At 40.8% G+C, this 27,308-nt stretch overlaps 1 protein-coding gene across 4 annotated transcripts; it reads left to right on the top strand.

Annotated features, from left to right (window-relative positions):
• Nucleotides 1-27,308, top strand: fbxl16 (F-box and leucine-rich repeat protein 16). 4 transcript variants are annotated; one of them, XM_023957924.2, is made up of 7 exons: nucleotides 1-359; nucleotides 6,787-7,513; nucleotides 9,890-10,132; nucleotides 10,244-10,509; nucleotides 14,522-14,606; nucleotides 18,591-18,654; nucleotides 23,141-27,308. In XM_023957924.2, the coding sequence occupies exons 2-7, from the start codon at nucleotides 6,794-6,796 to the stop codon at nucleotides 23,287-23,289; spliced, it is 1,527 nt and encodes a 508-aa protein (XP_023813692.1). In that variant the 5' UTR covers nucleotides 1-359; nucleotides 6,787-6,793; the 3' UTR covers nucleotides 23,290-27,308. The 4 variants fall into 4 exon arrangements, with proteins under 4 accessions (XP_023813692.1, XP_023813693.1, XP_078807152.1 ...); XM_023957925.2 differs by lacking the exon at nucleotides 1-359 and adding an exon at nucleotides 570-705; XM_078951026.1 differs by lacking the exon at nucleotides 1-359 and adding an exon at nucleotides 4,372-4,452.

Here is a 27,308-nt window from a genome sequence, read left to right as displayed (position 1 = left end):
ATCTCTTTAAATGAGACGGCGCTGCTCCGCTCTGCGTGCGTGCGTGCGTGCGTGTGTGTGTGGAGGAGAATAACGGGACAGAGAGAGGCCGCTCTGTTATGGAGGACGAGACGGTGGCAAACCCCGCGGATCGGTTCTCCTGCTCTCCCGCAGACGGATTCCAAAGCAGACCGTGAACCGGACCTGTTCATCCCGGGTCTGGTTCTGGACCGGTTCGTTATCGGCCTTTTTCCTGCGTCTATGGACTCGATGGGCGCGCCACCTCCTGCTCACCTATAGGACGCAGGGCTGTTATTCCTCATTATTACCGAGAGGACGGACCGAACCATGGACTGAACCCCGCCGTCTTCATCTGAGAGGTGCGGGGGGGGGGGGGGGGGGGGTTGCACGGACAGGGATGCGTTCGGGTGAATGTATGTGCGTGAGCGGACGGGGGCTGATGGGGGAGCCCGCTCCCGATGATGAGGGATGGATGCGCGGCTCTTTGTGTGCGCGGCCGCGCCCGCGGGCACGCCGCTGATCATCTGCATCGAGTGGCGTATTATTAACAAACACATGACGTCAGTGTCGGTGGGTGACGCAATGCCTCTGCGTGATTTCCTGTAAGTGAAGATGCGGGTTCCCGTCGGTGCCGTTTCAGGGTTCTTGGCTGCGTGTTACAACGGGGTTTCCTGAGCAGCTCAGCAGGAGCGGGACAGCACACAGGTGTGACACCTGGAGGCACGCGCTCCGGTTCATTCGTCTAAAATTCTGAAATGTTGAGGCTGTGCAGCCAAACGTGTGTAAACTGTGGATGTGATTCTGTGATGCTGCTGTTTTTGAAAATGCTGCATTCTGACGTACAGCCATTTCTGTCAAAACCGGTTTATTTGAGCTCCAAAACATGAAATGGTTCAAAGCCTCCGGGTAGAATTGAATCGGAATAAGTAAGCCTAGTTTGTTTTAATGAACCTTTTCTTTTTTTCAGCCAGAGCTACAGGGTAAAACGGGTCAAATGTGGCTCCTGAGCCAGAGACCTGGTCTGGACTTTGGCAGACAATGCTTACAAAAAAGCTTTATTTTTGTCTGAATTCTTTCACCTGAATGTGCAGAAGTCTTCTTTTCCCCTTCAGGGGTCAGCACAGCCAATCAGCTTCCTCTGTCTAACCCAGCCTTCTGCAGGACAGAAGTGTAAATAGATGAGACCAGAAGCATGAATCCAAACATGGCCAACAAAGCAGAGGTTACAAAAACACCACTGACAATTGTGTAGAACCTGTGTCTGAGTGCAGTCATGTTATATTTTATTATTCTACATTTTCCAAATTTCTTAAAAGCCTCAAATGCAAAACCTAGAGAAGAAGGAAAGCAGGAACACATGGCGTTAAAAAAAGATTTAGAACATTTGAACTAATGCTCACATTTCAGACAAGATCAAATCAAAAAGCACAAAATTTAAAGTTAAAAGTTATAAAATGATAAATGGTGCATACCTTTCTGTCCAGAGCACTTTACCTTCAGTCCCATTCAAGACACACTCACAGTGACGGGTGCAAAGCCGCCATGCAAGGTGCTACCCAGGAGCAAGTAGGGCATTCTGTGCCTTGTCCGTGGACACTTTGACCCATGGGGAGGGAGAGAGGGAACTGAGCCTACAGCCTTCCAGTCAGAACGGAACCGCTCTACCCCTGTGGCTGTGGTGCACAAAGTTTGACAATCTAGATAGAGACCATTTTGCCTCGGGGCTCAGCTATGGTTTAGTGCCTTGCTTGAGGATGCAGACATATGAACCATTGAGTCCGGAAATGGAACCAACAAGTTGTTGTTTGTGACTGTTAATTAATTAATGATGACCTTGCAGTTCTGCATATATTTTTGTTTCTGACCCATCTAAGGCAAAACAGGAATTTGTTTTAAATAAAACTGGGATTCCGTTCATTTTCATAAATTTTGTTGAGATTGTCAGCGCTGTCCACTTCAAAGAATTGTGTTGGTTTGAAAAGCAGCGCTGCGGTGAGCGGGCTTCAGGTGTCCCCGGTTCTGGTGGACTCCAAAAAGTGGGTAATGCAGCATACATCTCCTCTGACCATCAAACGCTTTTTTCAAGCACAAATCTGGCTTTTTCATTCGTTAGTGCATCTACACGTACTCCAGCATAAGCACTTGTGTGCGTGTGTGTGTGTGTGTGGGGGGGGGGGGGGGGGTCACTCTGCTCACAGCAGGACCTGCACTTCGGTGATGACCACAGACATGTGAGATGGACCAACCTTGTGGTCATGTGGCCTTTTGGTTTATTTTGGGCTCATGTAGGCTTGGATCAGATGTTATAAAGTCCTTAATTTTTTTCAGACAGAAAGTTGTGCGTTTCTGAGTTGAGTTTCAGAAACTGTCTGTGTTTTTCATGGTTTGAACCTTTTGGGGCATGAACAGACGACTTGTGGTGAGAACTGGACACACCTCCTTGATAGTTAACCCTTGTGCTATCCAAGGCACTTTAACATTGGGAGTGGGGTCATCTGGACCCCATAAGACAGCACAAGTGTTATGATGCTTTAAAAAACGAAGACTTTGATCTCAGTCATTTTGTAGATTTAGATTTTGAAGGGGTTCCGATCAGTGTGCTGAGACATCCAGAGCGCAAACAGTAGCGCTCCTGCTCTCAGGACAGGCTAACAGCTGTGACCCAGGATGGATCAGGTCTTGGTCTGTAGTTTGTTTGCATGCATTCATTGCTGTCAGGCTTGGTGTGAAAACGCTGAGGCAGCAAACAGAAACCCGGTCCACCGTTTCTTTGATCCTGCTCTGATTTGACAGATCTGACAGGGCACCAGAGAGGAAATACCCCACACAGCCAAAATCAGGTTTCTGCCGAAGCTATGCACTTAGATGCTGTCTGTCTTAAGCTTCCTGGCTGTGGTTCAGAGGTACTCCAGTCAATCTCTGGTTGGGAGGTCACAGGTTTGATTCCCACCGTCATGCCTGTATGTGGAAGTGCCCAACCCCACGTTTCTCCTGGTGGTTTTAGGTTGGCGCCAGTGTTTGGCAGCAGAGCCACCATCAGTGTGTGAATGGGACCGGGACCGTAAAGAGCCTTGAACTTTAATAAAGAAAAGGCCTACAGAAGTATACGCCGTTTCCTGGTTCTTGTTTGTTTTGGATGTGGTACATTTATAAATTAGCAAAAGCATAGGTGTGTTTTCGGTTGACATATGAACAAACCACCTATCAAACTTTACAAATATGTATTTTTATTTCTGCTTTGAAACTTTAAGCACACACATGTAGAGATTCTTTCTGGGTTTTGCGTGTTTCCTTGTGTTTGAAAAATTCTGATTTATAATGTTGGTTTATTGTTTACATGTTGCAGGTGTGGGACTTTGTTTCCTGTAGTTATGCATGGTTCTCTATTTTTGTTAGCTCTTTCTGAATGGGTTCTCATACTTTCAAACTTCCGATAAGATACTGTGAAAGCTTTGTCAGTAAGGATGTTAAGGCTGCCATTTCCTGTCAATATGAGAGAGTTGAAAGAAGAGCAGGAGGGAAATCAGATGAAGGTGTGAAAGAAAATCTATTTAAAAATAAAACAATTTCTTTCTTGTTTAAAAAGAAAAAAATATTGAAAGACCAAACTTGATTCATGAGAAAAAGCCAAATCTTTGAGAAAAGTAGCTTTTGATAAATAACTGTACCAAGTTAGAGAATAAAACATGAACCTGGGGCTGGATGGCTCAGTTGGTTTGGAACATGGGAAACCATTGTTTAGTGTGGGTCCTCTGGCAAGAAGATTCATGGTACTGCCCAGCTATGTAGCAGGAGGCTCAAGTCTGGGTCTCCCTGTGCCGGTCCCCAGCCTGGATGAAATACAGGGAGGAAGACGTGTAAAAAATCTCTGCCACACCACCTGTGCGGATCAGTGAAAGCTGATTGGCCAACCGCTGAAGGGATGTGCCAAAAGGTAAACAACAACTCTGAAAATACCAAATCCATCAGAATAGATTCTTTGTCTTATTTCAAGACAGACCAGTAGATCAAATTTAAAGTCCCACTTCAATTCTGATCTATTTCCAAAGTGTTCCCGATCTTTGATGACTCAGTTTTTAGCCAAAATCTAATAATCTGTGTCGTTTTTAGGACATAGTTTCTGCAGAGCGGCAGGAGTTCCTTAGAAATTCCCCTCTGAGTAGTGGGCTGGAAGTAACCCCACGCTGATATCCCATCATCCCTTTGTTTATACTCTCTCCCGCTAGCTTACAGCCCCTCCCCAACCTAACATTAGCGGTTCAACAAAAACAGCAGCAACATCAGATCCATCCATCCGTCGAGTTCTGATCCAGATTCCAGCTCAGACCAGGAAAACAAAGACGTTCATGGATCTATTGGTCTGCAGGTGGATTAGCAGAAAGGGGCGGAGCAAGGAGACTTTGGCCCCGCCCATCCCAGTTGCTGCATCACAACTGAGAGCTTTTTGAAACGGTGGGTTTTAACGACTCCTGATCCATCACAATTTAAATAAAGAAATGCAAAGAAAATGTTTTCTTTTTCTGCAAGCATTTTGGTGCAATTAGTTAACTGAAAGTTTTATAAACCCACCCAGAAGCAGAAATAAATCCCCCCAGAGTCACTTGGAAACTGCCAGGACGGCAGTAAGAAAAAAGATTGAGCGGTTTTTATTATTAGCAAACAACAGCAAAGGAAATAAGTGTTTTTTAGTTTATAGAAGTTTATAAAACCACCATTTATCTTGCTAATAAGGCTTTAGTCACATCTACCTGTACGCGTTTTTTTTTTTTTCGACCTGTGGGGGTGTTGTGGGTTTTTCGTTGTCCGCGTCCTTGGATGGTCATAGAGAGGAGAAGCTGCGTCTTCAAGGGAGCACAGGTGTGTCTTACAGTTCCCTAGAGGGTCTTCTGGACACCTCAAGGGAAATCATGAAATTGGAACGTACCATTGTTGTGTGAGTGGTGAGTGTATCGTGAAGTATTTGTAAGGATAATGGAAGTGACACAGGCTCAGGATGTACGGGTGATGCTGTCATACGGTGGTCTTTATGCAGCACGCACAGTAGGACGTCCACACAAGCTACTCTCTGATTGTCTAATTTCCTCGTTTCAGGCTGCAGAAAGGAGCACAAAACTGAAGTGATGGTGTTGGCTCCAAGCCAGTCACTCCTCTGAAGTGGATTTGGGTCCCTTGGTTCCACATACTAAATGGCCTGTTTTCAACTTTGGTTTAAAAATGGAAGATGGTTTTAGGATCTTCCAGCTAAGGCGCTTGACAAACGGCCTTTGAGACAGTGATCCATGCCATCATCACATCCCGGCTGGATTACTGAAACTCCCTTTACTTCGGGGTCAGCCATTCGTCCCTCTGACATCTACAGCGGGTGCAGAACGCTGCTGCCCGGATCCTGGTCGGAGCACTAAAGAGGGACCACATCACACCAGTTCTGGCTTCCCTTCACTGGCTGCCTGTTCATTTTAGAGTTCACTTTAAGATTCTTTAATTTGGTTTTAAATCTTTAAGTGGTCTGGTCCCGCCTTACCTCGCTGAGCTTTTTTCTCCCTACACTCCGGCCCGGCGCCACGGGTCAGCTGATCACTTTCTCCCGGAGGTACCGTGGTCAAAAAGGAAGTGTAGGGGTGATTGAGCCTTTTCTATCTGTGCTCTGAAGCTTTGGAATTCTTTGCCCCTCAGTATTAGACAAGCATCTTCAATGTCCATTTTTAAAACTCAACTAAAGATTCATTTTTATAGCTTTAATAGTTTATATAGTCACTAATGAGATGTTGCTGTTATTTCACATGTTTTTATTGTGTGGTTTATGTTTTTGACTTCAAGTTTTTTTATTAAGTTTAAATTTTTTATTCACTTTTAAAATTAGTTTTGAACCATTTTAGTCATTTTTAATTTTAGTGTACAGTACTTTCATCCATTTTTTATAATGATATAGTTAAAGCTTTAAAACTCTTTATGCAGAGCGGTTTTTATGTGGTGTAGCATAAAAAGGTTACCATGTGAATGACATTTCTTTGTTTCCTACAGTTCAGTTTCACTATTCTGATTGTATTCTAACATGTTTAGCTTTGTTCCATATTTAACTCTACATATTCATTCATAACATATTTTAAAACTCTCATTTCTAAGACTTGTGTCTCAGCATGAACAAAACTTCCCTTAAAACCCCTTGAACACCTGGTCCATGATTTCTTCCCTGTTATTCAGAATCATTCCACTAGGGGCAGTAGAAGGACTTTCCTGCTTTTTCAAAATGGCTGCTTCCATGAAATCTCACAAACACTTTTGATGGGAAAAGTGTAGCTAATTTTCAAAACTTGATGGTGTTTTGATAATCTGTTGCTCGTTTTTTATTGACTTTTTGTTGTGTTGAAAAATGCAACATTTTTTCTATAGTTACTTCTTTATAAAGCAGTTACACCATGAAAAATGTGTGGATCAAATGTGAGACAGTGGGTAATAAGATGATTTTTTCCTGAACACTTATAAACCGACACTATTGTGAGTAAGATCTTAACAAACCACCCAATGGATCAGAATTGATACTATCTATATCTCATAAGAAGATGATATTGCAAAATGTTTTGTGTATTTTATCAAAGGTTAAAGAAACATATTAATTATAAAAATGTGAATTTTTTGGTGAAAATGTAAAAAGTTTATTCCAGCTCCAAGATCAACTGTTATTACTGTTACAGAGTTTAGGAAAGATGGATAAAATCTTTTAGCAGAACTTTTTTTGGCACATTTGGTTTCAACATTAAACAGGAAATTCTGTTTCTGGTTCTCCAGGTTACTGATGTTTAACATGTCCTCCTCGTCTGAACTGAAGTCCCCCTGCATGACTCGAAACGGAATTGTGAAGTTGGCCGCCAATCAGCCCAATGGCCTGGGCAGCGCCAGCATCACCAAGGGGACCCCAGCTGCCAAGAACCGCCTCTGCCAGTCATCCTCCGTTCCCTCCATCCTTCCTCCTTCCTCATCTTCTCTCTCCTACCACCACCACCACCACCATCACCTCCTCCTGGATGGCACTGGCATGCCTCACACTGCTTCTCCATTACTGACCTCAGACTTGGACCCTGGAAAACCTCTGATTGGCCTGAAGCCATCACTGCGCCATTTCCCCCCTCTCACCCTTTCTAAGCCTGTACTGTTTGAGCGACAACTTGTCCTGGACGAGAAGCTTCTCAGCCGGCTCTTCTGCTATTTCACCACAGCTGAAAAATGTATGCTGGCGCAGGTGTGCAAGACATGGTGCAAAGTTCTGTATCAACCCAAGTTCTGGGAAGGAGTGACACCTATCTTGCATGCCAAGGAGCTGTACAACCTTCTGCCCAGTGGGGAGAAAGAGTTCGTAAGCCTGCAGGCCTTTGCTCTGCGTGGCTTCCAGGCATTCTGCTTGGTGGGAGTGTCGGACCTCGACATTTGTGAATTCATAGACAACTACCCTCTGTCCAAAAAGGGTGTTCGCTCAGTCAGCCTTAAACGCTCAACCATCACAGACGCTGGTTTGGAGGTGAGTCATGAGACTATTCGTTAATCCATCATTCAACCTGCTGAACCCAATATGGGGTTGCTGGAGCCTATCTAGCCAACAACCTGTTGGGCGAAGGTGGGATACACCTTGAACAGGATGCCAGTCTTTCGCAAGGCCGCACAAACACACACAGTCACATTCACACCTAGGGGAAATTTAGAATCACCACTTAACCTATGAAGCCTGTTTCTAGAGTTAAGACTTAGAAAGTCGGAGTGCCCGGAGAAAACCCACCCTTGTACAAGGAGAACATGAAGACTCAGAAAGGAGCCAGTCAGGATTCATAGCAGGCGAGATTGCTCACCACAACACCACTATGCAGCTGGAGTCATGAGACATTCAATACAAATTCAAGAAGAAACAAAGGAGGGAGAGAACGTAGATTTTTTAATTGTTCCTTTAGTCCATATTTACAGTTGGGCAGAAAAAGTGTTTCTCTGTCACCGTGTCTGGTCTTGAAAGATGAGAAAGGCCTGTAATGTCCATTATAAGAACACTTCAACTGAGACAAGAATACGGGAAATCACATTGTACAATTTTTAAAGAATTTATGTCTATAACAGTCCAAAAAATAAGCATTTGGTCAAAATCAGAGGTTCAGCTTAATGTGAACTAGTGTAACCCTTGTGCTATCTTAGATGACCCCCCCCTTCCATTGAGGTGTTCTCCCTACCATGACAAAGGTGGATAAAGGTGGAAAGATTTCATGTAATCCATGGACACCAGTGAAGATCACAAATCATTGAAGAAAAAAGGTTCAGAGCACTGTCTAGTGGGTCTAGATGACCCAACTCCCAACGTTAAAGTGCCTAGGATAGCACATGGGTTAACCCTGGTTGGGATTGACAGAAGTCAAAGATTTCCTGAAGGGATTCAGCAGGTTTGAACACTGCATCTACTATTTTGGTCCATTCGTACTTGCAGATCTTCTCCTGAGTTGTGATGTTGCTCGGCAACACAGAATTTAAGGTCTGTCCTCAGATTCTCTGTTGGATTAAGGTTCAGAGACTGACTAGAATATTCAATGATTTTATGTAGCCCCTCCTATGTTGCCCAGAAAGTCCTGCTTGCTGATGGAAGGAGGTTTTTTCTCATCTGACCACCTGACCTTATCCCAGTCCTCCTCTGGATCATCCAGATGGTCTCTGGCAAACTTTAGACGGGTCCGGACATGTGCTGGCTTAATCAGGGTAACATTTGCAGAATGCAGGATTCGATGACAAATAGTGGTCCCTCTTCCTCCCGCAGGAATTATGTCCTAAAAACTAACCGGTAAAATCTACAAAGTAGCCATTTCGGTTATTTACCAGTTAGTCACGTGCACAGTCTTTCCCCTGGTGTCCTTAGACAGCTCTTTGTTCGTGGTGGAGAGCTTGTAGTATGATTGTGTAGGGGAGTGGAAGGGTGTCTGTCATACAGATAACTGGTTCAAACTGGTGTCATTAACTAGTAGAGGATAGAAGAGCTTCTAAAGCAGAAGTAAAAGGCCAGAGAGAGACAGAAACCTTGTTTGTTGGAGCTAAAGTCTTTTTTCTGCACCACAATATGAATAAATCCTTTAAAATCCATACAGAGTCATTTCCTGGATTTCTTTAATTCTGTCTATCACCGTTGAAGTCATAGCATCTTAAATAATATGACCGAACACAACTTCAGCCGATCAGTGAACGTTTCAAGAAGAGAGTTCAAGAAGTCCAGATGCTATGACTCAACTTTAAGGCAATGCCACCTGGATAAAGGAGAATCGGTATGGACATGTACCCATGAGTAACATTACAGACCTCTGTCATCTTTGTAGGTGGGGCCAATTGTTAAACCATTAGTGCACTGTCTAAGATGTGCTGCACTTTTTAGACTAATATAGTATTAAAAAGGAAAAAAAAACCTTCATTTAGGGGGCACATTTAACAATAAGCTTAGCCTTTAAGCTGTAATCTTTGAAACACATACTTCACAAGAGTCGGTTTATTTTTGTATCACTTCTACTTTTGGTGTTTGGGGTGTTTGCTGTTAAACCAGTTTCTGGGAACAAGACACTTGATTAGATAACAGCTCTCAGATGGAGATGCGTGGAGATGGTTTCCATAGTGAAAGCATCATCTGCTGTAGGCTGCGTGGACATTTCTGTTTTTAGGTACGGATTGTTGTGCTTCTCTTTTGTTCACAGAAAATATCTTTTCAGAAACCAAAACTGCTGTTTAGTGAGGGTGAAAAAACTTGTATCATAGATTAGAAATTTTGAGCACATGGTCTCAGATGAAAGAGTTAGGCTGTGAGTCTCTTAAGATGAGTATAGACATTTTAGAATTTCGATTTTCTGCTTCAGTCTTGATCCATGCCAGCTGTTGTTTTCAGGTCATGTTGGAGCAGATGCAGGGCATGATGCATTTGGAGCTCTCTGGCTGCAACGACTTCACAGAGGCCGGCCTATGGTCCAGCCTCAATGCCAGACTGACTTCTCTGAGCGTCAGCGACTGCATCAATGTGGCGGACGATGCTATTGCTGCGATCTCCCAGCTCCTGCCCAACCTTTCTGAGCTGAGCCTTCAGGCCTACCACGTCACTGACACTGCCATGGCCTACTTTACAGCCAAGCAGGTTATCTCTTAGCTTCACTCCTGCTTGGATGTTTCATTCTTGGTTCCTGTAATGTGAAGTAACATCAGTCAGTTTTCTTTTTATAACAAAATGTCTAAAATGCATTTGTAGGGCTACACCACCCACACTCTGCGGCTTCAGTCATGTTGGGAGATCACCAACCACGGGGTGGTGAACATGGTCCACAGCCTTCCCAACCTGACTGCCCTAAGTTTGTCCGGCTGCTCCAAGATCACAGATGATGGTGTGGAGCTGGTTGCTGAGAACCTGCGAAAGCTGCGCAGTCTGGATCTGTCCTGGTGTCCTCGGATCACTGACATGGCCCTGGAGTATATCGCCTGCGATTTGCACAAACTGGAAGAACTGGTGCTGGACAGGTCAGTGCTAAGTGTAATCTGAATGATCAGTACAACAAACAAAAGAGCAGACTGTGACGAACAAAGAAGAGATCATCTTAGTCTTGAAATGAAAGACTACGTAGCAGGTTGGCAGTCGTGGTGCAGTGGTAGGGCGGTCGACATCTGATTGCAGGTGTCTTGGGCAGGACAATGAACACCACCTTTGCCTCTGGTTGGCACCAGTGTTCAGCAGTGGAGCCGCCATCAGTGAGTGAATGTGTGAACTGTGAATGTAAAGCGCTTTGGGCCTTCGAGGAAGGTACTAAAGCGCCAAACAAGTTTACGCCATTCACCATTTACAGCTCCTAAATCCAGATCCAAGAACCTTGTAGTGGTTAAAAAGTAAAAATGTTTGAAATATTTAATAGAAACAAAAAACAATTACTAAAAACAAAAATTTGGAGATGGCAGCTGCTGCTTCTGTGATGATCGTGTTGTTTCAGATCTGGGCTATTTCTTGAGGAGAATTTATCATGCAGTTATACGTCTATCTCAGGGATCACCACAAAGCCAAACACACTGACTCAGTTTTTTCTGCATACTCCTGGCCGGTTAAAGTGTGACCTGGTTTATAAAGGGGGGTGGGTTCATGAGCATAAGAGACATGGGGGGAGGGAGAGGTGCAGGGTAGTTGACGGGACTAATTTTTTATTTCTGTTCATTTCTTTCAGCAATAGCATCTTTCTTTTAAAGCGGCATCAATTATCTATATTAATTAACTAATAAAAATTAATAATTTGTGGAGACTTCAACATAGATCTCATAAAACTTGGTTCACATTTACAAACATCTGATTTTTTCGATCCATTATATAGTAAAGGACTGTATCCTTTGATTAAAAAGCCTAGCAGAATAACAACAACTAGTGCAACTTTATTAGACAATATTTTTACCAATATTTTGGAAAGTCAAAGAGATTGTGGGTTAGTAATTAATGACATAAGCGATCACTTGCCTATATTTGCTATATTTGACTTTAAATTGCCAAAAAAGTAAGCAGAAATCCACCAAATATACAAAAGAATAAGGAATGATGAAACTGTGAACGCTTTCAGAAACGATCTCATGAATCAGGACTGGAATGTATACAGATGATGTAAATGGTGCATATGAGGTTTTTCTAAAACGTTATTTAGATCTTTACAATAGACACTGTCCAGAAGTTCTTAGTAGAACTAAATCTAAAAATAACAGAAAACCCGGGATAACAAAGGGCTTAAAGAATGCATGTAAAAAGAAAAAATAACTCTATAAGGACTTTTTAAACTTAAGAACAACAGCAGCTGAAAAAAGTTATAAGATTTATAAAAACAAGTTACAAATGTATTGAGACAAGCTGAGAAGAAATATTATCATAGCATTCTGTATGAAAATAAACATAACACAAAGGCTACGTGGAATATTCTAAATAAAGTCATAGGAAATAAGTCAGGATCAATAGAACTACCTCACTTCTTCCTTAAAGACAATGTGGTCATTAAAAAGCAAGAGGACATGGCAAATGAATTCAATTCATTTTTTGTAAATATAGAACCCAACCAAGCAGAAAAGATGACATACAATATTCAATCAAAAGATGGTAGTAAAACAGAAATTGGATTTCCCAATCTATGTATTTATCTAATGTGACTGAAAATGAAATTTTGACTAAAGCAAACTGAAAAACATGACCTCAAAGGATAGTGATGGGATTGAAATGAAAATAATAAAAATGACAATAGATTGTATTGTAAACCCACTGCATCATATATTTAATCTTTCACTTAAATTGGGAATTTCTCCTGAGAGGATGAAAATAGCTAAAGTTATTCCTTTTTTTTAAAGGTCCAAGTCCAAGAGGTTTGTTTCTCCAGGAAATGATTTAATGTCATAGCTTAAAGGGAGGCTACACCAAATGATTCATACTTTACCCAGATTTAGTTCCAGTTCATATTACAAATGCTATAATATAAAGCACCTCACTTCTATCATTTCAGAGGACTAGCAAATTAAAGTCTCTGGACTTGGGCCCTTCTTGTATTAAACAGGGGGGCTGCCATATTGGATAACTAGTGCTGCCATCTATGGGATAAACCTAAACCCATGCAAGAGAGGCCCAAGTCCAGGAATTTAGCACTTAATGCATTTTAAATGTCAACCATAGTCAATCCATTACAACAGACTTTGGACTTTTTTGCACATAACCAGATAGCTTTTCCTTTGAAAACCATAGAACAATAATATCTCTATTTTGAATAATTGTGGACCTGGGCCCCTTTTGAACTAACCGATTCAATTACAGACCAGTAGCATTACTTTCCCAATTTTCAAAAGTTTTGGAAAAGTTGTTTGTTAACAAACTAAACAGCTTTATTAAAATAATGAATTACTAAGTGAGAATCAGTTTGGGTTTTGTTCTAATAGGTCTACAGGTTTGGCTATAATGAAAATAGTAGAAGAAATTTCAACAGAAATTGACAAAAAGAAATACACAATAGGAGTTTTCATTGATTTACAGAAGGCTTTTGGCACCAAAGATCATTCTATCCTGATTTCTAAATTATGTGAAATATGTTATTATATGTTGTATGATTATATGTTAGAGGAATCGCCCTGAGCTGGATCACCAGTTATTTACAAAACAGACAACAATATGTGCAGTTTGGAGGAAATAATTCTGATCTCATGAATATTATTTGTGGACTTCCACAAGGCTCAAATATAGGACCTAAACTTTTTATTTTAGATATAAATGATATTTGTGATATTTCTAAGTTGTTACAGTTTCTTTTATTTGCTGATGATACTAACTTTTTCTGTTCTGGGAATAATCTGAAAACCTTAGCTAAAAGTATTGAAATGGAAATTATAAAACTCACACTACAATAAACTACAAGAAACTATTTTTGAATCTGACAAAAACAAAGTTTATGGTGTTTGGTAATAAAGATAGACAGAAGTGATTTTGTCCATTGACAACAGAAACATAAAACAGCTGTCTGAATTTAAATTTTTAGGGATTATGTTGGATGACAAATTAACATGGAAATCTCATATATTTTATGTTAAAAATAAAATAGCCAGGAGCCTTTTGCTCTGAACAAATCTAAATATGTTTTACCATGTGATTTTATGCACGTTTTATTGCCCTTTACCTTATTTTACATATTGTATTGAAGTGTGGGGAAATACATATGAAACTAATATAAGGCCCTTAATTCTATTACAAAGGAGAGCTATTGGAATTATTCACAAAGCTAAATTTAGAGACCACACAAATGAACTTTCATTAAGTCAGGTTTATTAAAACTTCAAGATATAATCGAATTGCAGACCTTATTATTTATGTTTAAAGCCAGAAACAGAGATTTACCAGAAGACCTACAAAAGCTTTTAACTTTCACCTCAGGAGATGAAAATCATAGGAGAAAATTTGATTTCAAACAACAGATTGTTGGAACAACACTAAAGCAAAAGTGTTTGTCTATAGCAGGGGTAAAAATGTGGAATTCTCAGGAGAATCAGGTAAAAAGTTGTCAAAATATAATTCAATTGAAACGGATGTATAAAGCTAAACTAATTAGATTGTACAAACTTGATTCTTGAATGGAATGTTTGGAATGTTTGTACTAAATGAATGGACTGTATTTACTGTGTAGTGGAACTGTATATTGTGAAATCTGAGCACAGGTGATGGTGTGAGAAATGTAAATGTGATGCAATGTTTAAAAGGGAGCAGACAAAAAGAATTGCATTCTTCAATTCTGCTCCCTTCCAATCATGAACATTCAATATAAGACAAACATTTAAACATAATGGACAATCAAGTTTTCATGAAAGGAACAAAACAAAAGAAATTAATGAAAATGAAATGTATATCATTTTAAAACAGGCCAGTGTCGTTCAAATTAAGAGAAAATATTTTTTTGATTCAGGCCATGGTATATTCAGTTTGCATTTTTTTGAAATGGAGAGATGCAGTTTTTGTGATGTCGTGTTTATTAATCTGCAGGTGTGTGCGGATCACTGACACCGGGCTGGGCTACCTGTCCACCATGTCATCTCTGAAGAGCCTTTATCTCCGCTGGTGCTGTCAGGTACAAAAAAAATAAACCAAAAACCCAACCATAAGAAACAACCATGCAACCGTTAAAACACAGCCAGGAAAACTGACAAAACTCACAACATTGCATCATAAAGTTCAATGATGAAAACACAATAAAACACAACCGCAAAAGGCAACCCCAAATTATTAAACACTACTACAAATCCCAACCATAAAACAGGAGCATTGTGAGACAACCTTTTCGGTTGACGTCGTCATGACTTGTAGGATGGACAGACCCAGATGCTGAAACCCAGAATGAGGACACAGGTAGGTATGAGGTAAGTAGGAGTATTTATTTTTCCTTCCAGGAGAGATGGTTGTGGCTGTGGCTTGTAGTGATGGGACGAGCGACACTGGTGCATCAGCACAGTGCCGAGAGCTCAAGAGTGAAACCTCGTATCGGTGCGTGTATTGCTTTAAGAAAGAATCACGTGACCGATACAGGAACTGTATCGTTTGGATGTGCCGCGCCAAAGTGTGTTTATAAGGACACAAACTGTATCAACATGTCGTGGGTTTGTCGGATGGAGTTTTGCTTGATCATGGATCGTCCTAGGAAGTTTTCCCCGGTGTGGAATAATTTTGATCTCGTGACGCCAAACAAGGTAAATCTTTTTCTCCTTTACTATTTTTTAAGGTGGCGCATTGGATTCACTCACTTTATCAGTTTATCAAGTGAATGACCTGTGATACATATGATAGTCAGTTAAAGAGCCTTACAGTTGCTTTATTCATGTTATCATTTAATTATGAGATCTGATCTCGTAATCATGAGATAGGGTGTCTATTTTTTTAACAAGTGAATGCAATGTTCTGGTAAGAGGTTTGAATTGTTTTCAGATAAATTAACTTTTTCTGTTATTGTAGGTGAAGTGTCGGCTCTGCTCCACAGAGCTATCTTACATCAATAAGAGCACTTCATCAATGCTGAGGCATTATAGAGCTCGGCATGGCAATGAAGAATTGGCAGATACTCGTGAGAATACCCCAGGTATGTTGAAATTCTCTCTAAAAATTGTGCTAAAAAAAACATGCATGCAAACAGACAGGCTCAAGGCCTGGTATCGAACCTCCAACCCTCTGAACCTACACCGCTGCTGTGATGCGACAGTGCTAACCACTACACCACCATGTCGTCTTATGTCTATTTGAAATTGTTTGTAAAATGACAGTCCTTTTATTAAGCTTTTGACAAAATAGTTCCTTTTGGCTTGCAGTTCCTAACAAGCAAGCAGTGGATGAGGCAGTCGTCAATATGATCATCAAAGACTGTCAGCCACTCAGCTTTGTTGAAAATGAGGGATTCAGGGAGCTCCTGAAGCTTATTTTACCCTTGTATGCTCTACCAAGCAGAAAGGTATGTTTAAGAAATTTTTATTATATGTTTGTAATAAATATATAACTATATTTTATTGGTGTAACATTATTTGTATGGTTATTTTCAGACCATCAAGGACTTGGTGAGCCAGAGATATGAGGAGGAAAAGGAGAAAACCAAAAAGGATCTCCAGAGTGCCGTTGCTGTTACTTTAACAGCTGATATGTGGACGTCTATGAATATGGAGGCATATCTAGCCGTTACTGGCCACTATGTGGACAAAGAAAGCCATGAACTCCATTCATCAGTCTTGGCAGTGCAGCATTTTCCTCAAAAACACACAGCAGAAAACATCGCCACGGTTAAAAGGAGCCTCATGGAGGAGTGGGGCATAGCAGGAAAGGTCAGGTGTCTTGTCACTGATGCAGCAGCAAACATGGCTGCATGTGCTCGAATGCTGCAAATACGGCACACTATTTGTATAGCCCATTCCCTGAATTTAACTGTGAGAAGATCATGTGATCAAATCCCAGCAATAACTGAAATACGCAACAAAACACGGCACATGGTGACATACTTTCGATCGAGCGTGACTGCTAAAGAGAAGCTCACTCAAATACAGCAACAGCTGGGAACACCGGGCCATAAATTAATCAATGAGGTGCCAACACGATGGAACAGTACCTACCAAATGTTTGAGAGAATGACTGAGCAGAAGGAGGCAGTCTGGGTGTCACTGGCCTCATTAAAACCTGACATCACTCCACTGACTCCAGAAGAATGTCAGATCATTGAAGAGATGCTCAGGGTTCTTGCTCCTTTTGACCAAGCTACAAGAGAACTGTCTGAGGAAAAAAGGGTCTCTGGGTCGAAGGTCATTCCCATGATGAGAATGCTCCACATTGAGCTTCAACGTCAGGCCACAACAGTGACAAAAACAGCTGCTCAGCAACTGGCTGAAAACCTGAGGACGCGGCTAACTGATGCTATTTGCGGCATGGAATCTCTCAGTGTGATGACTCTGGCAACTCTGTTAGATCCCAGATTTAAAAAAAATGGATTTGTTAGCCAGCAAAAGGCAAGTGAAGCGGTGAAGAGACGGCAGTCAGAATGTGCAGAGGAAATGAGGAGCCAAGAGCCTGACCCAAGAGAAGAAGAGCCTAGCTCTTCACATGGGTCAGAACCCAGTTCAGGTATGAAAATACATTTCTGTGGCACTTTGTGAAATGATATATCATGTGATAATAACGTAATGATTAACTATTTTTTTACGTCACAATCTCTGGAAAACGTTAGATATGGAGGTTGCAGAAACCCAGAAGACGAGAAACGCAACAGCTGACTCCATTATTGAAGTCCAACGCTACCTGGCAGAAACAAACACACCCAGAAACCAAGATCCTTTGCAATATTGGAAAAGGAACCAGAAAATATACCCACATCTTCATCAACTTGCACTTAAAACTCTCTGCTCACCATCATCGTCTGTACCATGCGAAAGAGTATTTTCCAAGGCTGGGGAGCTGGTGTGTAAGAGGAGAAATCGCCTTGGAGCAAAGACACTCCAAAAACTTTTGTTTCTCAATAAAAATTCATGAACTAATCACTTTTTTGTCTTTTATTTCATATGATTTAACAGTTAAGTTGACAAATGTGCACATAAATTAAAAAATTGTAACTAAATTTTCACTCTAATTTGCTATATTTTACATACCAACTCAGTTTTAGCATTTACACGAACTAGGAATGTATTTACCTGCAATGATTTTATAACTACTGCAGGGGTCACTATTGGGTGACCAACACAGTATCAATACAGTGCCGACACAGTTTGCTTAGTGTGTCAATACACTCCTTGAGGTATCATCGTCCCATCACTAGTGGCTTGAGGCGGGGCTGGAGGTAGTAGCGCGGCTAGGCAGAGCGTGGTGTTTCCACCAGAATGCAGAAGGGCTCGATCTGACTTCCACACAGGTGACACCTGGAGGCAGGAATCCTGAGGCAGGGAGAACAAAGTTAGAGTCGAGGCAAGACTTGGCTTTACATGAGCTAGACTGAGACCAGTTATAGTCACCATAAGGGGCAACGAACTGGCGTTGAATACTGGAGCTGGGTCTCCTTTTGAGCTGCAGCAGGTGATGAGGTGAATTGGTCTGAGCTGGTGGAGTCAGGAGCAGAGCAGGAGGGGGAGGGGGAGGAGACTGACAGGCACAACAGACTTCAGGCTAACCTATCCTTAACAGAACAATGGCACATAACCAATAGCAAACCATTTGACACAGCAACAAAGCACAAGCAATTAAAAATACAGCTATATACCAAAAAAAAGTCCAGAAACCCAACCACATACTACAACCCCTGAAACATGACTTTAACACAAAACACAACTGTAGAAAATACAAATACAAAACACAATAATGAAGCATAACCAAAAAAACAAAACATACTAGCAAAAACTAATTCAAAAATAAACTACCATATAACTCAAACATCTAAGATACCCAAAAAAACTACTAAAAAACAAAACTATGAGCCTAACAACATAACACAACTACCAAGTCAAACAACAAAACCTAACCTTAAAGCATGAACATGAAACACAGCTATGTTTTCTTACAACTGAGCACAGAAATGACTCTGATTGTTGTTTTGCAGGTTCAGGATTTTGGACTGCAGCATTTGTTTGGAATGAGAAGCCTTCGCCTACTGTCTCTTGCAGGTATGAAATCTGTTCATTTGTTAGGCTTCAACAAAGAGTCAGTGCTGAGCTGCAAGTTTAAATGGGCCGGTCATGTACAGTGTTCCCTCGTTAATTGTGCGAGTTACGTTCTAAAAATAAAAAATCTACAAAGTAAAATTACAGATAAAACTCCTCACTGCACTTTTTATCCACGTTTCTCAGACAGACATTAACATTTTTACATTTTTCTTGTTTAAACTCTTAAAGTTCAAACCTTCAGAGAAAAATAAGTCCAGTTTTATGGAATGAAAACAAAGATCTGATCACATTTGAAGATTTATGTAACTGTGGCAAAATGAATACATTCTGTACTGCAGACTCAGCACAGAGGACATTGATTGACAAGGTCTCCAGCCAATCAGGATGCACAATATGTGAATTGTGTAAGTGTATTTTTGGCTAAGGCTGCTAAATAAAATCAGGACACATCAGATTTGAAAAGGATTTCATAAAATAGGAGCATTAATTTGAATCATTATCTTCTTGTTTAACTTGTATTTCTCAGGAAAAAAGATATGATTGTTAAAATTTAATTCTTTCACCAAGTGAATCTGTTGCGGTTTGTGGCATTCTAAGTTGATCACTTTTAAGCATAAAACCAAATTTGATGTGCCTGCAGTTGTCACTTTTGCTCAATTTTCTTGACATTCCTTAAAGTTTGTGTCAGGAACTGGGGGGTATTCCAGAAAGCAGGTTATGCTAGCTCCCGCGGTAAGTTTGAGGCTAAAGAAGTGTACAACCACCGCTTTCGGTTCCAAAAACAGAGGTATGTTTCAGGGTATGTCAAGTTGCCATAGCAACTCATGCTCTGAACATAACCTGGTCTGGAGCAGGTTATGTTGAAGGTTAGTTTGTTTTCAGAGAGGTGAAGCAGCATGGCGTGTCCATTTGAAGATGATTTAGTGGATGAAGAAGCTCAGATAATACTTTTTCCACCGTGAGAGGGTGATAAGACCACATATGGATGTTGGAAAGATAAGCTTTTTACTTTGATCTATTTTAATTATTTGCTTTAGTTAAGATAAATCAATTCTTTTTAGTTCAGTCATCTTAAAAATAACATGTAGTTTTCAGACAGTTATTTTCCTTTCATTCAAATTAATTCAATTAAGTAGATGTAACTTTGGTGCTGCTGTTAGATCAGCACCGCAAGGGATTGTGGGATACCATCCCCTTTGCCTGTCTGGACGGATTTGGGTTTAAGTGTGGGTTTTTGACCAAATGTGTTTAGTTGTTTAGCTGTTTTATTGTGTTTTGTCGAATTATTTGTACTGTTATATTTTATTCTTTCTGCACCATGAGTGAGAGGGAGGAAGAGGCTGATGAGTTTATACTACTGGATAATGGAGTAATGATATATTCAGAGAAATTGTATATAGTTACATGATACAATGCTGTCTTGTTTTATTTATTTTATTGTTATACAAATGAGTATATCTGCAGTCTCAAATTTAGACATATGAGAGTTCAAGAATTACAATAAATGAAGATGGAAAAACATTTAATTGAATTGGAGTAATATGACATTTAGTTATTTAAATATGTAAATTTGAGTTGTAAAAAGAAATATTGAGTTGGATAGACGTAAGAAATCAGGGTTGAAAAATTTTAACTCCAATACTTGTTACCAATTGAATGAATTTAAGTTGGATATGTTATATATATATATATATATATATATATATATATATATATATATATATATATATATGCGTCACAATGAAAATAAGATCAGAAACTTGTGCGTTTACTTTGTCTGTTCTTTTCTCCAAGCAGAAACTCTTTCTTTTGCTGATGATGCAGCCGTATTACTTTTTGATGGACGTATAATCTTCATACGCCGTGATTAAAATCTCAGACTCCGTCTCACTGAAGTGTAGCCTCTCTTTTTTTCACCATGCGTTTCCATGGTGACTCCGTAAATCTGCGATCCATTGAGAATGTCTTTATGTACCTGCTGTGCACGTGCGTTAACCCAGGGTTACCAAGTGGAGCGTAATTACGCTAACTCATATCCGGTCTTTTGGAACCGACATTCCCAGAGTAAACAAGTTCAGGCGGATTTCAGCCAGAGTTCAGGCTTAAAGTCAGGGTAGTTTAAACATGCTTCCTGGAATACCCCCCTGGTGGCGGAGGAGCCAAAGTGCAGGAGACTAGGCTTGGTGACAGAAAATAAAACATGTAATAAACAAAATGAAACATGACAAAACCATGGGATAAGCAGAAAAGAGTAAATGACCTGACTATGAGGAACTGAACACCAGACTCATATACACACTGAGGATAATGAACTAAATAAAGACCAGCTGTGGATGAACAACCTGATCTGGAGTGACAGACAGGCCATATCAGAACATGACCAAAACAGCAAAAAGAAAAAAAACGAAGCAGCAGAACCCTCACAAGTTGTGTTGTTTTAAGAAGAAATATGAATTAACAGAAAAGGAATCAAATGTCAAAACTGTTTATTTTCAAGAAAAGAATTTTGAAACTTAGGCTGTATTCAGACTGGACACATTTGGTTCTTTTTAAGTGAACCAGAGTTGTCCGGGACCAGAAACCGCTCTTCAGCCCATCTTTTGAGGTGGACTCTATTCTTTTTCAGTTGGACTGAGCTGCGGTTCACTCTGAGTTTCTTTAGTCTGAATACAATCTGTCGTCAGAGCGGAAAAACTGAACCAAAATGGCCACCCTAGCCGGGCATTATGGGATGTAAACAGAGTAGTGGAGTAACAACGAGATCAATACAGGCTCCCTGAAACAACTCTTAACGTGATGCACATTGCTTCTCACAATCTGTCATAAACACTCATGGGCGTAGCTTCTTAGCCGCCGTCTCTTCGGTAACCACCGTGCAGCACGTCTCCACCAGGTCCATCTGTCATTCATACAGACGTCTAGATTGATCAGCAAAATATAAAGGTTGAATCAGTGAACTATCTTGACAAGGACTGCAAAGAGCAGGACTTCCATAATTCCTGCCTCTGTTTGCTTTGCCCCGCCTTCATAATTCCTAACCAATGACTGAAGGGATCTTCAGTCACATGGTCCAAATTAAGCGGACTCGGTCCAGACCAACAGACTTTTACAGTCTGAATACAGCCTTTGATTGTAGCACACAAAAGTGTTACATTTGGACATGAATTTACATAATGACAATAAAAATAAAATACTATTAGATTTGATTAGTGTTTATTTACAGGAAAAATTACTGACTTTTTGATCTTTCACTGTAAATTAACTAAGAAGAACCTTAAAACCTGTGAAAGGCCGTGATTACCTCGCTGATCTGAAATCGTGCTCTGTTGTTGGAAATCAGCACTCGCCACAGTTTGCCCAGAACAAACACCATGTTCTGGTGGAGTTCTCTGTCAGAGCCGGTAACAAGGGAGGCTGGACAATGCTCTCCACTTCTGTTGTCTCTGCAACTACTCGGAGCTGTCACAATAGGGTCTCTGTTGCCATGTCTTGAAGGCGATCTCTGAACCCAGCGATGGATGGCGGAAGAAAGAAATGCTATCAATCTGAAAAAGAAATTTAACTGAGCCCGGCTGGCATGTGGGATTCCTGAGGCCACGAAGAAGAACTATCAGATGGGAAGTTCTCAAAAACTATCTAGGGCCTCAGGAGGCATTTTTCTGTCAGCACCACTGTTGGTGCGGGTGGGGAGCTGTCTGCTGGGAATAGTGTTGGGCATTGAAAGGAATACCTTGAGAATCTCCTCAACCCTGCTGACTATTCTTGAATAAAGGAAATCTCAGGGGGGGGCATCAGGGTAGTGCTGTCATTCACCCTAGATGAAGTCACTGGGGTACTCGAGGAGCTCCATGGTACAAAGGTTCCAGGGATGAATAAACTCTCCCCAAGTACCTGAAGACTCTGGATGCTGTGGGGCTGTCTTGGCTGACACGTCTATACCGTATGGTGTAGCAGTAGGGGACAGTACCACTGGATTGGGACACTGTTTCCTGTTTTTAAGAAGGGGGACCAGGGGTGTGTTCCAACTCCTGGGGAATCGCACCCCTCATCCTCCCATGGAAAGGCTATATCAAAGAAATAGCAGAGTCTCTTTCTGGAAGGGGCGGTTCCTCTTGTTGTGACATCACAATGTGAGGACCCATCATTTTCATGGGTTGGGAGGGGCTGGTGCTCAGAGAGCAGGTTTTTATAGTAATACTCAAAATGCGTGAACGATTCAAAATACCACTTTGTGGTTGATTATAGAGAGAAATGAACATTTTTACACTCAAAAGCTAAAAAATAGATTCTGCATGATATAGACCCTTTAGATCAAAAATAGCAAATATAATATAAAAAAACACTTGGAAAAGATTGTGTTTTTATTCTGTGCAACCAACGCTTGATTTTTTTTCAAATAAAACTTTTATGGTTCAGCTGGTAAATCAAAGAGTTTGTCCCCCCCCCCCTTTTTGTGGTCTAACTGTTTCCTTTCTGGGTCTGGCAGGCTGCCCCCTCCTGACCACCACTGGCCTGTCAGGGCTCATCCAGCTGCACGACCTGGAGGAGCTGGAGCTCACCAACTGTCCTGGAGCAACAGCAGAGCTCTTCAAATATTACTCCCAGCACCTGCCCCACTGCATGGTCATTGAATAAGAGCACCCCCCTGCACTGATGTTATTCCTCCTTCTCTTCGCCCTTTCTTTTCTGAAATCCTCCCTGCTCCCACCAAAGTAACCCCACCCTCCTGGAGCCGTTGTCTTCCTTCCTGGCCCACCAAGCAGACTCATCCTCAGGCAGAAGGCAGCAGAGGGGCTGATAACGGGCATGCTGGCCCTGCAGGAAAAAGGGACAGGGATGCTGAGAAGGAGCGTGATGCGACGTCTTGTTTGACAGAAGAACCCTTGTTCAGACCTGAGCAGACACAACCTTTCTGTGAGTGAAGGCCCTCTGGACCACAAGGACTCACTTCAGAACTGCTACTCAGGAGGTTACAGGAAGAGGTCAGGTTGAGACTGGGGGTCATGAAGAAGCAGTTCAGGCGTCAAATGACTCAAAAAAACAGTTTCTGTCTTTTCTCCGTCATATGAAGGTAGAAGTTCTCAGCTTTTCTTCAGGACTCCATCAGCTTTTCTGATTTCTGTCATCAGGACTCGGAACAACTAACAAGGAAAAAGAACGTTTTGAAAACATCTGTTTACAGTGACATTTTCTTTGTTTTGGGGGTGGGGGTGCACGCTTGACTGATATTGTGTGATTTAGCTTCTTTTTGCAAGTTGTCAGTTTTGTTTACATTGATTATGCTGGTGTGAGTAGAAGAATGAGGTCAAACACAGGAGAACATACAGGTGCGTTCACAGAAGGACTGACAGTTTCTTCTTCGATTGATGATCAACTCTTGATCTAGTTACCGCCTTCAAACCTGTTCAGACTGTGGAATGTGAGCGGAATTATCAGAGAACTATCAGGAGTTTATTCCTCTAAAGTACGAGTAATTAGGCAGCGAAGAGTTTTTTTCCCCCACTTCTTGATGCTGGGGGGGAGGGCAATAATACACATACAATTCTAATACACTTTGGAGTCATGTCAAGTAGCTGTAGTGGTTGATAAGTAAGGGTTAATGGGCGACGAAGTGTGAATTATCAGAAATTAACGCACGACGTGGAAGCCTGAACCATCCGACGCAAAGCAGAGGGTGGTTGCTTGTGCGAAGTGCGTTAATGGTGATAATGCACTCTTCCAAGGCCATTTACCAGCTTATACCAAGGTCACTTACAAAAGAAATAAATATTCAACCAGTTTTTAGTACTTTATTGTTGTTATTTTTTCGGTTTTGATCGCTTTTTTTCACCAAAAGGGAACTATTTGTTCCCACCCTTTGACCTCTGACCTCAACTGCAGCGGCAAAGGAAAGTGATATCTATGTTGATGATCACAATGTGTTAAATAAAGCATCAGTTCAGAGAGAAAGTTCTCCTCTTACTGCCTGTTTTTGTCCAGATGATGAAGATAAAGTTTGTTTAGAAGAAGGCAGCCCAGTGATACAGAACATTTAAAATATGTGACTGAAATTTTTTCTAGGTGTACATTATCACTTTTTAATGCACACCCAGCTGTCTTTCAGAATCGAGGATTCACCCTGACCATGGTACAACCGTTCATAATCTGAAGCAACTCTCAGCAGAGCAGCAGAAACATTTCTGTCCTTACAAACATGAAAAAAGGGTTTTATAGATTCTTTTGTTTTGACTGTTCTGTGAACGAGTTCAGCTGTCAGAACAGGGGAGTAAGTTAATGATCAGGGCTGCAGATCTGCCCCTCAAACTGGGATGGAGCAGATTCTGGTTTGAACCGGCCCCACAAATCGACATGTGACCCTAATGTGAAATTGCTGATTGATCAGAATATGCACGACAGGAATTTAATGACATTTTTTTCAAAGCAATCTTATCATATTGACATGTTAGCAATTATGTTCTAACATGTAAACAAGTTAGCATACAAACAAGGTGGTACTTCAAACATAAAAAGTAAGCTGTAAAAAAACCTACTAAAGCCTCCATGTTGCCATGACAACCCCTCAATGATGGAAGAGTAAAAGAACAAATGGGCTGGGCTGCAGGGGTCCCTGGCTGTCTGACATCTTAAACATCTGTGTTCATGCTTTTGTGTTCATAAAGTGTTTGCTTTGGGGAAAGCTTACATTTCCCATTGACCTCCAGCCTGGAAGGTGGGGTTGTGCCCTAGAGAAACTGTTTGATGGCACATTACCCAGCATAGCTTGCATGTTTTTACGTGGTCTGTTTTTTTCCCCTATTTGTTCAGCTCTCTTTGGTGTACAGAAAAATATTTATTTAGTCATTTATTTATTAAAGAAACATTTGTTAGCTATTTTGTTTCAGTTCTGGATTATCTTAAATTATGGGGTTCATTGAACTTTCTCACTGTTGGATTTTCTTGTTTCTGTTGTAGCAGTTTAGCTGCTGTAAAGAAAGAAGAACACAAACCTTTGGATATCACTGACTATGTATATTTCTTTAATCTTTCTTAAAACACAACAGTATCTTTGCTCTGTGCCAGTCTGTGTCAGCGTTGTGTTGCTGTTCAGCTGCTTCATGGTGAGGAAAGACTCATTGTGAGGTTTTGTTGTCCTGAAATCAGCAGAATATACAGAGTTTGATATTTACAAACTCAAGGAAGTCTGGACACGATGGCTAAAATGTTCTCATTTGAAAAGGGCATGATCTCTGAGGATTATGTGAAAGCTTATTAAAAACAAAAGTGTTAACATGAAGGTTGTTGGCTGCAGCTAAACTCCTGTCAGTCTGTTTTATCCAAATACTCCACTCGAGTAAAATTCATTTCAACCCTTGTGCTATCTTAGATGACCCCCCCTTCCAGTGAGGTGTTCCCCCTACCATGACAAAGGTGGATAAAGGTGGAAAGATTTCATGTAATCCATGGACACCAGTGAAGATCACAAATCATTGAAGAAAAAAGGTTCAGAGCACTGTCTAGTGGGTCTAGATGACCCACCTCCCAACGTTAAAGTGCCTAGGATAGAACAAGGGTTAACTGATATTACTCAAATAAGTAAAGAGTAGTCATCCACATCATCTATCAAGTAAAACTGGTGAAGAATCTACTGAAGTACGACTTACCAGAACAAACGATGATGAATGATGTATCCAATAAGGCAAACAAAACCAAATGAACGACTAAACTTAACTCTGTGGTATTTCATATATTTATGACAGAACATTTGATCTGAGGGAAGACGTCATGTGTGGATTGAATTAGGGATGCACAATATTTGATTTGTTTGCAGATAGATGTAATGCAGATTTTGTTTGGTTGATACAATACCTGATATTTCCAAAATCTTTTTTTGTGAAACAAAACACTAAGTCCCATGTGTTTGACGACAAACTTTGTGTTGATTCAAATTATATTATTATCTGTATGCTCAAAGCTGAATACTATCGGCAGGCCAGTAGAAGTTTCTTTGTTCTGGCAGACAGGAAATTTATTTTATTTTACAAATGTTGTATAGATATTATTGTGCAAACTTCAAAAATAAATATTTTGCAAAGAAGTGATAGTTATATGCTGAAAACAGTCAAGTGCAGCTGAGTAAGAGCACGTTCTCAAACTAAATTTATTCAAGTCTAGCAAGTTTGAGGCAGTAAAACTCCTCTGAGGAAAACCATTTTTACAAAAAGTATGTAAAGTTAATGGAATGGAGTAAACAGATGCCACTGCCAGAATTTGTTGAGTTGCTCCCACATTCGGGTAGTTTACTATGTTTATGTGTTTTCTGGGTTTACATGAAAAATTTGGGCAAAATCTGGTTAACTGTCATTTTAGAAATAAAAGAAGAAATCTCAGAATTAAAATTAGAAATGATTAAAATTGAAACATTTTCCTTTTATTTGATGGTTTATATTGTTGGTTCAGAGATGTTTGTTTTTCCTGATGCAAGAGCTTACTGTTAAACTGAAAGCAGCGGTCGATACGTCTCCCTGTCCTGCTAGTTGATCAAAAACTAAAGAGGCTTTCTGGCCTCTGTTCTCGTCCCGGTTTAGTGTTTTTGCGCTGGATCAGCTTCCAGGACACATGTTTACATCATGCAGACTCATTCTCAACAATAAAAACTCACTGGAGATTCTTTTTTA

The sequence above is a fragment of the Oryzias latipes genome, chromosome 8, assembly GCF_053564925.1.
Source record: "Oryzias latipes strain Hd-rR chromosome 8, Olatipes_Hd-rR_3.1".
Taxonomy (NCBI): Eukaryota; Metazoa; Chordata; class Actinopteri; order Beloniformes; family Adrianichthyidae; genus Oryzias; species Oryzias latipes.
The sequence above is the reverse complement of the archived record's forward strand: the minus strand, read 5'-3'. Positions and strand labels throughout refer to the sequence as shown.

Bases quoted from the DNA above. Each gene is read 5' to 3' on its own strand.
- fbxl16 (XM_078951025.1), top strand. From the start codon at position 14,956: ATGGGACGAGCGACACTGGTGCATCAGCACAGTGCCGAGAGCTCAAGA. The intron at 15,609-15,834 runs GTATGTTGAAAT...TTTGGCTTGCAG, and splicing joins TACTCGTGAGAATACCCCAG to TTCCTAACAAGCAAGCAGTG. The intron at 17,462-18,590 runs GTGTGTAAGAGG...GTTGTTTTGCAG, and splicing joins TTTCCAAGGCTGGGGAGCTG to GTTCAGGATTTTGGACTGCA.